Source organism: Tenrec ecaudatus, chromosome 14 (genome assembly GCF_050624435.1).
Source record: "Tenrec ecaudatus isolate mTenEca1 chromosome 14, mTenEca1.hap1, whole genome shotgun sequence".
Classification (NCBI taxonomy): Eukaryota; Metazoa; Chordata; class Mammalia; order Afrosoricida; family Tenrecidae; genus Tenrec; species Tenrec ecaudatus.
The window spans coordinates 111232887-111246583 of record NC_134543.1 but is presented as its reverse complement, the minus strand read 5'-3'; the positions used below and the strand labels follow the sequence as shown (position 1 = coordinate 111246583).

Below are 13697 nucleotides of genomic sequence, written 5' to 3'. Positions count from 1 at the left end.
AATCCTGGCAACAAATCACTTCGTTGGTTTGGGCTTAATATATTAAAAGAAATGATCACACCACTTCTTTTTTGTGTTCTAATAAGAAAAAACACGTAGTTGGTAATACATTTCTGCGGAATTATTCAGTAGGTCCAATGTTCTTTCTGAGGTGTACCTGAATCTCACACTGAGATTTGGATGTGGATGCTGTTTATGTTCTCCATTGGCTTTCTTTCATCTGGCTTCTTGAGTTGTGTTTTCTTCTCCTTTACATGGAAATTGTAGACAATCCCATTAGATATTGGATGCTTGTGGTCACAGTGCAGGTAACCTTAATGGTCAAAGCACCTTGGTGTGATCTCCTTGGTTGATTTTTTTCTATTTGTTAGATCCATCCAGATCTGTAGCTCTCCCTAGGTTCAGCAAGAAATGTGGCCTCTATTTTGGCTTGTGTGTCCTTTGAATTGTTGAGCAGACTCCACGTAGATGTTTATAGTCCAAGCCCAGAGATTTGGGTGGCCTCCTCCTCTTCCTTGGTTCTCTGGATTCTTTTCCTAGATGGAGAAGGCAGTGGGTAGGATGTCATAACAGCTAATTTGCCTTCAGATCAGGTCTGTTTCTTGTTCCAAGAGATGATTTAGAAGGTAATAATTGAAATAACAGGCCAGTGTCTGAATGAAAAAGCAAATGGAAAGACACCCTTTGTTTTATTTGCTAAACTCATTTAAAGGAGCCCTGGTGGCACAGCACATTAAGTGTGGGACTGCTAACTAGGTCAGTGATTTGAACCCACCGGCCACTCCACAGGAGGAAGATGAGGCTGTTTGATCTTGGAAAGGCTTACATTCATAGAAAAACCAGGGAGCAGTTCTATTTTATCCTATAGCATCTGCCATGAGTCAGAACTGACTTGATGATAGTAAGTTATATTCATAGAAGTAAGGTCAATATATTACCTGGAAAATTCATTATGTGTATGATGTATATGAAGAAATTAAATGTTTTCTGTGAAGTGACCATTACAATTAACATGACAAAAGCTTTTTTTACTGTACTTTTTTAATTTTAAAGAAATATGTTCACAGTCATATACATCTCAATTTCCTTTTAAGTAATTCTTGCCTATAATTTATTTTCTGTTATACTCCCATGCCAGCAGAATCTGGCAAAAAGTTGGACATTGAAGCCCATGTAGAAGTACCTCAGAAGAAAATCTGCTAATCAGATTTGTTTTCTTAAAGAGAAAAAGTAAAATTGAAATGGACTTGGGGTCTTTAGTGACAAACAAGTTCATTTCAAACAAACAAAAAAGAAACCCTGATCTACTTCTGAAGAATTCATCCTTTAAACACAGTCATTTTCTGAGACAAATGGGCTAGTTATGAGTAAACTTTTACTCAGTGGCAATTTTTTATTTAAATAAATTTATGAGATTGCTAATCAAAATGTCTTATCTTTTGGTGTCCTGCGCTATTTTGAAGTCTTTCTTCAGCTTTAATTTTTATTTTATTGCATTAATTTCTTTCCTTACTTTCTTCAGAAGGTGTTTGTGTTAGACAGGGTTCTCTTGAGAAACAAAACTAGGACACTTATAATTGTATATAAATAGATAGATACAACATAAGAAATAAACAGCTAATTAGTCCACAGAGCAGTACAAATAGCTCAGCTCAACTCACTTCCATGAGACAATTAATACACCAACAGTCCTTCAACTCATGAGAGCTGCTGGGTGCAAGTCAAGGAAGCAGACAGCTGAGTCTTCTGTGGAGCAATACAGGCAATGTGGCCACAGGCAGCAAGCAGCTCGGCAGGTCACCAACAGTCCGCCAGATGACAGTCTGACAGTCCCACCTCAAGTGATGTACACACCAGCAGTGTGGTTAAGCACGTCTTGAAGAACCCTCAAACTATAGCAACATAGTCCACAGGTTCGGTGTCCCACAGGCAGTGGAGCTCACAAGTTGAGGCAGAGAACTAGCTAAGGTTCAATCACTGGTTCAGTCATCAGAGAGCAAGAGATAGACAGGTGAGGCTCACAGAGCCATTTATCTCTTTGTCCTTCAATTAAACTGCAACCTTATTAACCCCACATGTTACCTGGCCAAGTTGGCACAATAAATCCACCTGTCAGCGTGTTCATAGACATTATCCTTTTAAGCGGGTGGGAGCCGTCTTTCTTTGGTTCTACATTTAACTGACCTATTGGAAGAGAATACATTCTTGGGCTAGAGTCTTTGCATTAGAACTTGGAAATGCTGTCCCACTAAGTCCCAGGACAGTAGTTGGCTGTCAGGCTGCTTCTCTTTCCTTTGTAAATGATAGCTTTTGGGTCTAACAGTGGTTCTCAACCTGAGGGTCGCAACCCCTTTGTGGATCAAACGACCCTTTCACCGGGGTCGCCTGATTCACATAGTAGCTAAATGACAGTGATGAAGTAGCAGTGAAAATAATGTTATGGTTGGGGGGTCACCACAACAGGAGGAGCTGTATGACAGGATCACGGCATTAGGAAGGTTGAGAACCACTGGTGTAGAAGCTTGTATCCTTTATCCAGGAACTTCACAAATGGCGTGGGGATGTATCTTCTTTTACCAATGTGTTTAGGATTTAGCAGCTCCCCTAAATCTGAAAACCCACGCTGTCCTTTACCACAGGATCCTCTTCTGTGAGCCTTACTCCTCCCTCTCTTTTTCCTCCTTCTTCAGGAGTGTGTGCGCATCCATTGTATGCTGGGTTCATGGGTCTGCCACCTGTGGATGTGGCGTCCGTCTCCTATTTTTCTTACACCTGTTTTCCATTTCTTCAAGTTTTGCTCTCTGTTGTGAGCATATTGTTTCCACTGGCTTTTACAGGCTATTAATTCAATTCTCATCAGTGACTGTTCTTTGTTTCCCTGCTGAATCCTGACATTCCAAAATAATCCTTTTTTTTTCAAATCCAGAAATATTTTCTGTGATCTAATTGCATATCCTCAAGAATTCTTCTTCTGTCTTGTGGTGGTGGTTGTGAGAGTGCAGCTCAGACTGATTTATAGTGCAGCGGTGCAGCCAGCACTCAGCTGCACCTGAAAGGGCAGTGATTGAGCCCACCTGTTTCCATAAAGATCACAGCCTTAGAAACCCTGCCAACTAGTTCTACTCTGTCCTGTAGCGTTGCTATGGAATTGATGGGTTTTGCCTAACGTGTTCTCATAGTTCTTCTTCAGTAAGCTCAATCTACTGTTTTCCAGTTGAGTCCTTTTGGCTGGATTTGGTGTTTCGTTTTCTCATACCCACACAGGTGCAGCTCTTGAGTCTCTTGGTGGTTGTGAATTAATTGGCTGCTGGGAGAAGGTAATATTGGAGATGTTGGTCTAATGTTTTGCAGTTAAATATGTTGGAAAACTAGCATATTTTTTATGAGACCCAGATGACAGGGCTTTCTGTTCTCAGACTTCTCAAGGAGAGAAAAGGTTGTCCTTTTATGAAACATAGTAAACTGAGAAGTGATTGTACAGGGAATAGATCTATCCTCTTTCTGCTACCCCCCAAAAAATCTCTAATTTTGTCTCAAGTTCTGCTAGAAATACAAACCTTTACTTGGACAGCTTAGGCCATATAAAATACAAATAATGGTGCCAGAAATCACTATTTTCTCTGCATAATTTAGATTTACCAGTGGTTTCTGTAATTCCCCAAGAGCAGACCACTTTTTTGGGTAAGTTGAAATACTACAATAGTTATTGGACAGAAGAATGAATATAAACCTACCCCCAGGTCACATGAATCCCAGTTTCTCAATTTTATGGCAAAGGGGGTTAAGAATATTCTTTGTGATTGTTTGTGTAATTTAAGAGTAAGGATTAGGAAAGTGTTGGAATAGGAATATTAACTCATTTATTAATGTGTAAAAACAGTCCTATGAAAAATGTAAAACTTACATACAGATTATAAAATTTTTCACTAGCTCACTACAACCCCCCCCCTCCAATAGGGATATTTTGAGAGGAATTTGGAAAGTAACTTTGAAATTATGAACCGCTCTGCTTTCTTAGTTCTCATTTAAAAGAAGGTTAACATTCTTCTCTTGATTGTACCTCAACCTTGACAGGCACCATGGCTTGTCAGATAGAGGTCCTTAAGTCCATTGTCTACCAGAAATGGGAAAGTTCAGTCAGTCTCTGATTCTGCGAAGGAAGTGGGAATGGATTGGCACCTCCAAAGGTGGATCCATCTAGATTAGCCAGAGTCGTTCTGGGGGAGATATTTTCACTAAAATGATCCTGCTTTCGTTCTGAAAAGTCTCCCCTTTACACTTGAATTTCGTTACAGATAACCCTGGATACCAGTTATTGGACTGTCATTAATCATGTCTTCATCTGGGGCAGCCTTGCTACTTACTTCTCCATTTTATTTGCAATGCACAGTAATGGCATCTTTGGCATCTTCCCCAACCAGTTTCCATTTGTTGGTAAGTGAATCCTACGATCGAGTAGCTTCTGGTCTGATGTTGCAATTTGTCTTTGTAGTTTAGTTTCTGGTTTGAGTGGTGGCTGAGCGTGGCCAAGGAATCCGTCTGTAGACATTGATGGAACCAGGCATCTTCAGGCTTTCAGTGTTGACAAGTTTCCCAAATATTCCTTTCTACTGTCCCCACCAGATGCAGAAGAGCCATTGTGACAGCAGCTTATGGAGTCCCATCTCTCTTGAGCAAGTTTCTACCCTTTCTACGCCTTATGGTACTCCGTCGTAAACTGGAGATATTAATAGCTCCAGCCATAGACAATGTGTGAGGATTAAATAATGTATATTAAAAAGCTTGGCATGTAACCTAACACATAGGACTGTTCCATAAAAACTAATGATGATTATAAAAAATATTGCTGAATTATTGGCTGAGGGCAGCGTGAGTGATTTTGAGGAGCTGATAAGTAACAAAGACCTCCCTAAAATCCTTAAGAAGACTTGAGATTCTATGATGCTACATGGCATGTACACCTCTGTCCTCCACATTTCAAAATGATTTTGAGCAAGTGGTATGACACTGGGTACACCTGAACACCCAATGTCACTAAATCGGTTCTAACTCAGACAGCCCTGTAGGCACAGTAGAACTTGTGCATAGAGTTTCTAAAGTTTTCGGTTAACAGCCGAGTGCTTTAACCACTGCACCTCAGGCCTCTCTGTGTTTGATACAAGGGGGTGATTAATATAAGATGTTTGTGTGGGTGAGGTAAGCTCGTAGGAGTTATAGTTCTGAGTCCAGCCCAACAGACTGAGGCAAAGATATGCAAGAAATCGACCTCCTTGAGCTGCATCCGGTCATCCTGATATATTTCCACAAACATAATCAACTGTTCATAAGGAGCCCTGGAATGGAGTCTCACCATCGTCACTTCCAAGGGGCATTGTGGCTGTTCAGTTGATTGTGTGCTGGGCTGTTAATACAAGGTCCTTACTTCGAACCCATCTTGCAGCTCCATAGAAGAGGATGAAGCTTTCTGCTCCCATAAAGATAGACAACCGGGGAAAGCTGCAGAAGGTCTACCCTGTTCTGTAGGGTAGATATGAGTCAGAATGCATTTCATGATGGTTTGCGTTTGGTTTGGGTTAGAGTTGGGTTCATAGGAGTTCTGGTTGTACAGTGCTGAAAGGCTCAGTTGATACCCTTAAGTTCAAAACACCAATTGCTCCTTGGGAGAAAAATAATTACAGCTTTGGAAACCCTACCTGGCAGTTCTGCTCTGCCCTAGAGCATCACTCGCTACGAGATGGGATTTACTCAATCGCAATGGGTTTGGGCATTTAGTAGGGAACCAGTCGAGAAAAACAGCTGTTAAGTTGATGTCCGTAGACAACCCAAAAAGAGCAAGTGTTTCCATTGCTTGAAAGCGACTTAAAATCATATTTCCATGTTAGTGCATACATGTGCTCAAGAACACTGTTAATTAGACTTCTACTTTGCTCTGAATGTACTTGGAAATCCTTACATTGTACCAAATTCACCAAAACTCATTGCCATCGAGCAGATTCCAACCCTATAGGACAGGGCAGAACTGCCCCTATGGATTTCTGAGGTAAATTTTCTTCCCAAGAGCAGAAAACCTTGTCTTTCTCCCTCAGGGCGGCTGGTGGGTTTGAACTGTTGGCCTTCTGGTTCCAGTGCAGGGGCTAACCCAGGACACCCCCACGGGTCCTGGACTTCTCTTGCTAAATATGTAACATATTTTGTTTACCAAAAGATTTCAACCATGTAGAGACAGGTTGGTTAAGAACAAGAATAGGCATATGAGGAAAGACATAAAAACTATTTTTAAGATTATTGTTGTTGCCAGATCTGAAAGTTCAGTGAATTCACCAGAACCCTTCCAGTCCTAAGACCATTCTAACAGAAACTAGAACTTCTCGACTTGAGATCAAGTCACTTGTGTGGGGGCCACTGTGCCCGGCCAAGCACATGCCATCCCAGGAATTCATTACTGAGCTCCAATGAGACTATTCAAAAGTTAGATCAACATTGGGGTTTGAGGGGAAAGTAATAATAAATTTTTTCCCCTTAGTCGCCAACAAAAAGCAGAAGTGTGGTTTTCACGGGAAGCTTATTTTTCCAGAATGCCTACGGGGATTGGGAATCAAGGAACTCAAAGAGACATTTGATTTACAGTCAAGTTTGTTTCTGTCCATGTCTGAGAGCACCTGGCATCAGCTGCTCTTTGGTAGGCAGATTCTACTCTTCACAGCGAGGGAAAGTAGATGTGTCCATCGGTAGCCACGAATGCACATTCAAACCCCATCTCAATGGTATTTACACGTTCCTAACCAGAGAGAGGATCTAGATTCGGCTTGGGGTGGCATGTGAATTCGTAGAACCCCAACAGGGAACAATGGTAGGTGGTAATAGATGTTTCTAGGTGTTATTGAACCGGCTGAGACTCATAGTGTGTAACCCTATGTACAACAGAACTAAACACTGCCTGGTGCTATCCCATGCTCACCACTGGGATGCTTCAGCCCTGGGCGGGAGCCACCGTGTTGGCCCATCTTCCTGTTTCTCACTGACTCTCGACCTTAACAAGCACAACAGTCCCATGTCATGCTTGGTCAAGTAGACCCTCTTTGTGAAGGGAGACGTGGGACAGTGTAAGACATGACAAAATAATCATAATTTATAACTTATCAAGGGTTCGTGAGGGAGAGGGGGCAGAGAGGGAGGGGGGAAATGAGGCGATGATACCAAGGGCTCACGTAGAAAGCAAATGTTTTCACAATGATGAGGGCAACAAACGTGCAAATGTGCTTCACACAATGGACTTGGGGTGGATTGTGATAAGTGTACAAGCCCCTAATAAAATGATTTTAAAAAGAAAAAAAAGGTGCCCTCTTTTTTCAAACTCATAGAAACCTTTAATAAACAAAATGTATTAAAATATAGAGCTTCTTTCACAACATACCCTCCACCTATTTCTTTTCTCTCTCTCTTAAATTTTTAAAAATTTTATTGGGGGCTCTTCCAGCTCTTATCACAATCCACACATATATCCATTTTGTCAAACACATCTGGACATATGTTGCCATCATCTTTTCCAAAACATTTTCCTTCTTCTTGAGCCCCTGGTGTCAGCTCATTTTCGTCCCCTCCCTCCCCCGCCTTCCCTCCCTCATGCCCCCTTGATAATTTATAAATTCTTCTTTTTCTTTCATGTTTTATACCAACTGCTTTCTCATTTCACCCACTTTTCTGCTGTTCATCCCCCTGGGATGGGGGCCATGTATCAATCATCATGATCGGTTCCCCCTCCCCCTTCCCCCACCTCCTTACCCTCCTAGTGTTGCTGCTCCCCTATTGGTCCTGAGGCATTTATCTGTTCTGTATTTCCCGTGTTTCAAGATCTTATCTGTACCAGTATACATGCCAAGTAGACCCTCTGGGTGAGCGTCTTCCTCTCTTTTTTTGCTGTCTCTCCACCTTACCAAGCATGGTGTCCTTTTGTAGGCTCTGGTCTCTCCTGGTAGCATGTCCAAAGTAAGTGGAATGAAGTCTCACCATCCTCGCTTCCAAGGAGCATTGTGGTTGTACATTCCATAAATAGGACTGGTAGACACCTGAGTGCTTTGCTGACGGCTTGTTTTGTTCAAACTAGCATTGCCGTATATGAAGTGAGGAAACTGGCTCCAGGCTTGTTGGATGGCTGCATCAGCAACCTCTCAGTGAGGGCATTCTGCTCACAGCCCTGGGGCATCGCTGGTCTTCTTGACAATCAGATCAACTGAGTGAATTTTGGAGTTTAGCAAGTTACTTTCAGGCAGGGTTTATGAAGCCATTTCGTGGCCTTTTAAAAAAAAGTTTAGGCCTATATTCTTTACAGCTATGGAAAAAATAAGAGGCTATATGCCTTTTAAAATTATAGTTTATTTGTAATCAGGGGATCTTGAGGCTGAAGGAAAGGCACGTACCCATGAATAGAGCTCACCTGAGCTGGACTCAGAAAATGCGTGTCCCCTATGTGATCCGACCACCTAGCAGCTCACAAGGATAAGCCTTGCTTTCTTCTGTTCTCCATTGTGCACATTGGGGAAACTACCCCGTGGCTCTTCTCTAAGTATACTAAGCCTCAGGATTTCAACAAAGCTCCTTGGCCCCAAGAAAAGCCCACTAACGAATCAATGCAGGTCTATTTATGACCGAGTGCCTGTTCTTCTTTATTGCTAGGAAACGCACGGCACTCATTGACTCAGAAACGCATCTGGCTCATCATTCTCCTCACGACGGTGGCATCAGTTATACCCGTGGTGGCATTCAGACTCCTGAAAGCGAGTCTGTACCCAACCCTGAGTGATCAGGTAGGTTTCAGCGCCAATTAGTACTTACTGGACTGGTTTCTGGATCTTGGAATGGTGTCATTTTTCTGCCTGACTAGGGGACAGCCCAGGGAAGGACATGCAAAATGCCCATCAACACACAATCACAGGTGCCTCACATCACCTCAGAGTACATGAGACTGTCCACACCTCCAGGCCTCTTGGGTGCCGTTGAAGAGATATACCTGAACTAAATGTGGATGGAGAAAATAGAAAGTTTAGTTGGGTATCTAAGAAACGTAATTTTTTTTCTAAGGAGCCTTTTCAACAGCACTTTAGACACTTCTTTCAAGGCAAGCACGAGTGATGAGGAAAGTTATTAACTCGGTAAAGGGCAGAGTCAAAGAGAGCCAAGTATAGTAGGAGATCAAGAAGCTCCAAACTCCTGTAGAAGTCTGGGAACAGATCCAGATAGATGGTGGATCTGTGGCCTTCTAAAGGATCCATTATAGATGGGATGGAGAACACAAAGTTTAAGGATAATCGAAAGAACAGATTACAGGCAGTCCTCAGGTTACAAAAGAGATCATTCTTAAGTGTGTCCACAAATTGAATTTCTAGGTAAATTGGAAATGTGCATGCTATTATTGATTCTCACTTTAGTGTGAGAGAAGACAGGAAGTTTTTCAATGATCTCAAAGCTGCCTGTGAATCAAGTCAAGTGATTGTGGTAAAGAATGTTGTTAAGAGTAGGGTGAGGGTGGGTACCAGTGTTTTAAAGTGGGGGTAAATTTGCATCATACGAAATGGCCAGTACAAGTTCTCAGGAAACCCTGGTAGCAGAGTGGGTTATGCTTTGGGTGGCTGATCACAGGGTCTACAGTTGGACACTACCAGCTGCTCCACAGGAGAAAGATGAGGCTTTCTTGAAACCCACCCCCCGGGGAAGTTCTGTCCTGTCCTATAGGGTCACTGTGAGACAGAATTGACTCGATGGCAGTAAGTGTAGTTTGTTAGTGTATTCGTGAATTGTCAGTTCTTATTAGTAACCTGGGGACTTACTGTACAGAAATACAAAAGCCAGAAATTTAGCAGAACATGGTTCAATACTTTGGGGAAAGAGGAGTCAGGGAAACAATGTCAGGATCAATAAAGACTCAAAGATAAAGACAAAAGGAGGAAGGGGGTGGGGGGAAGGAGAGATCCATTTGTAGCCCACATCATGAAGAGTGGGAAAACGCTGAGGAGGTAAGTGGCCAGGTCCATGAGGCCTAAAGAAACGGGGTAGCCCTTCCTTTCTCATGATGGCCATCAGGTCCTGGGACCAAATGGAAGGAGAAGCCTTTTGACATGCCCAGGGCATCTCCTCGCAGGCCTTTGGTCCGAGGAGCTGGTGGGTGATCTGAAAGGAGGGGACATGACATTTATTTCTTGCTATGTTGAGTCGGTCTAGGATTTTCTGTTTAGTGGCCGTCCTCTGCTACAGAAGTTGGACTCCAGCGATCACATGGATCAGTGAGCAGTGGGTACTTGCACCCAAACTAGGGGCATCTGTTTACTTAGTGAAATGAAAGGCAAGCTGAAAATTCACCCAAATTATGTTGAGCCCCTCAGAAGCACACACACCACCACCATCACCCCAAGTTGCTCTTCATGGTGTTTTAATCTACCACCGGAGTTAGAGATTTCTGACTCTCAGTCTTATTTCTAAATGTTCTCCTAGTCCAATTATGAATTGCCATTGGATCCTGAGAACTTCTAAAAGAAAAAGAGGGGGAAAGACCTGTGTTGTAGGAATCAGAGGCGAAAGTGTTAGAAACTCACTGATTTTGGGTGGTGCATGTCTTAAAAATACATTTTATTTTTACAAAAGTATGTTCCTACAGTGGCGACACCAGGAGGGAAGGGGCTGTAGAAAGGGAGAACCGATCTCGGAGATCTATGTGTAACCTCCTCTCTGGGAGATGGGCAATGGGGAGGCGGGTGAGGGGAGACGCCAGGCAGTGTAAGATAATATACAATAATTATTTATAAACTATTAAGGGAGCGGGGGAAGGGGGGAGCGGGGAGGGAGGGGGAGGGGGGAAAAAAGGGAAACTGAGCTGATTCCAGGAACCCAAGTGGAAGGTGACTTTTGAGAATGACGAGGGCAACGAATGTATAAGGGGGCTTTGCTCAATTGATGTAATAAGGATTGTGATAAGAGTTGTATGAGCCCCAATAAAAAGATTTATTAATAATAAAAAAGTATGTTCCACTGCATTTGAGATGGAGGCAATGATGAAGTTTGTCCGAACACTTCTCGTTTACCTTACAGCCTCGTGGTAGGAATAAAAATCTACTAGGAAAAAACAAAAAGCTTCCCTTGGCTATTATTGATCCTAGTTTTACCGAAAAGGCTTTCCCTTCACCAAGTGACCCACTTGCGTTGATTGAATGGGTGCACCGTCTCACTGTGGATCTGCTTCCTCCCCAGATCCGCCAGTGGCAGAAAGCTCAAAGGAAAGCGAGATCTCTAAGTAGCCGAAGACCTCAGACCCGCAGGTCAAGTTCGAGAAGATCTGGCTATGCTTTTGCTCACCAAGAGGGCTACGGAGAGCTGATAACATCTGGAAAAAATATGCGTGCGAAAAACCCACCCCCAACATCAGGGTTGGAAAAGACACTGTATAATAGCAGTAGCTGGATAGAAAATTTATGTAAGAAAACCACAGACACAGTGAACAGCTTAAGCCAGGATAAAACAGTGAAACTTTGAGTCAAGATGAATTCGAACCACAGCGTTACCTTTGCATCTCAGCTGGAGCTGAGATTCTGCTGCCTCCAGAGTTTGGAATTGGGGTCTAGTGTCGGGCCCATGGTGTCACTTAGCTTAAACCTTGGCTGACTTCTTTGATGGTCCCCATCAAGAAGGGGTGAGTCTGTAGGGAAACCGAGCCACGGTCTCTGTCTAGTTCTTCATAATGCAAGTACAAATTTTTATCAACCTAGACACCAAGTGATCCTCAACTTTAAAAATCTAAATTTTAGGGGAAAAATAACCCTCTAAATCTTCATATATCCACTCAGTGGATCCTCAGGTGCCTTCTAAAGACATATACTATCTCAACTGGTATCATACTTATTGGCCGATAAACACATATTCGCAAGAACAACCTTTCCCAAGATAATGTTTTCAAGATTTACGATGTGGATGAAAGCGTTTGGGGACTAGAAGTAGTTCGTCCTGCCCTTGTTGTGGTCTCCGTGTATTTTCAGTCAGGACCACCAATCCCCTTCATGTTTGAAGAAGATAGACACATGTTGTTGATCCTAGACTTTCCATTGGTAGATGTCTGGGTAAAGAGTAAATGGGGGGTATTTACACTAGTGGATGCTGATCATTTGGTCAAATGCATCCCCAAAGCTCTCATGTTCTCACGTCGAGACATCCGCCCAGAATGTCCAGGAGGAAGTCTCCAATATGTGTTCTACATCCTTTCTAAGGACTTGTGCAGCATCAGCCAGAGCCGGGGATGGACTCAATACAGCCTTGAGAATCTCACACTTTAATGAGAGCATGTGCGTCTTTCAACATTTCCACTGTTTCAAAGTTAAGATTTGAAACCAACCAAATGAATACATACCTGCTTCCCAAATTAAATGACTACTTAAGGACTCCTGTTTAGGGCATTTATTCTTAGTTGCCTTTGAAACATAACTGTAAGGCAAACATATCCATATGTGTGTAAATGAGGTTGAGCCTTTGGAGAAGATCCTTGCCGGATGTGCCCACGTGACTCGCCCGGGTACTTCAGGGAAAGGGTTGCAAGAGGTGTGTGTTCAAGTCCCAGCTCTGTCACGTAGGACCTCTGTAACCTTGGATGGGCCCTGCACCTTCTTGCAGTCTTTGGTTTGTCCTCCGTTAATGAGGATATACTACCTACCTCATGCGATTGTGTGAGAATTGTCAAAGCACAAACTCCAGTCTTTAGAATTATAATCCTCAGAGGAATTGATACTAAGTTTCAGTTTACTCATCATCAGAATAAATGAGACATTTGCGGACAAAGAGCTGGAACTTAAGTAACGAAGAAGGCGGTGTTACAATGTGCGTGCTAAGTAAGATATAAAACTGGTTAGTGTTCTACAGGGGGGGAATAAAACAAAACAGAAAAACCAACCTATAACCTTTGGGGTGATTTTCTCCATGGGAAAATAAAAGTAATCATTTTATCCGTGTTCTGCAAGTCAATCTGCTACTCTGCAGGATCGATCCCTGATCCGGTCCCTCTTACGTTATGAGTCAACATTGCATTGCCCAGGGAAGTCAGACAACTCTAGCTTGCGCTCCATGAATGGAATGATCCCAGCAAAATACCAAGGGACGACTGCATTTCCCTTATTTCCAAGTTTGAGATCATTGCTCCTGAATGGAATTAAGTGAAATATATGTGAAAAAGAACCTAACACTGTGTTTGAACCCTAGTGAGCGGTCATAGTAGCTCCTGTACCCTACACCCCTTCCTGGAATTGCCCCAGATGTTAGTGTTTCATGTCTGATTTGCCATTAGTTTCACTGTGTTTGCTTGCTTTTTTGTAACACCTTTCAAAGATCTGAAAACTTTCAGTAAATGTTTTGGCACCATTGGCGTTGGCTATCTTGTCTCTTCTTTATTGGTAACCATCTGGGAGAGCTTTGGTTACATTGGTTATAACTGGGGTTTGTTTTTTGTGTTGCATCTATTCTTTACCTGTATATTCCTGAGGAACCTGTATATTCCTCTTAGGATCAAGGGTCAAGAATAAGATGCACCCACTGGGTATGCGCGTAAGGGATGGAAAAGATTAGTTTGGTGCGTGTTTGAAAATTCAGTTCCAACTAAATAAGCCTGTTTATAAACTGATAACATGGGATGATTGTGAGAGAAACACTTTATCTGCTTACTTTGGCCC

At 42.6% G+C, this 13697-nt stretch overlaps 1 protein-coding gene across 1 annotated transcript in view; it reads left to right on the top strand.

Moving 5' to 3' along the window:
- ATP8B4 (ATPase phospholipid transporting 8B4 (putative)) overlaps positions 1-13319 on the top strand; it is a 272810-nt gene extending 259491 nt beyond the window's left edge. Inside the window, exons 27-29 of the mRNA XM_075530752.1 lie at positions 4296-4434; positions 8674-8804; positions 11239-13319. Of these exons, the coding sequence (XP_075386867.1) occupies positions 4296-4434; positions 8674-8804; positions 11239-11520 (552 nt within the window). The 3' untranslated portion in view covers positions 11521-13319. The remainder of the gene's footprint in view (positions 1-4295; positions 4435-8673; positions 8805-11238) is intronic.
- Positions 13320-13697: the final 378 nt, after the last annotated feature.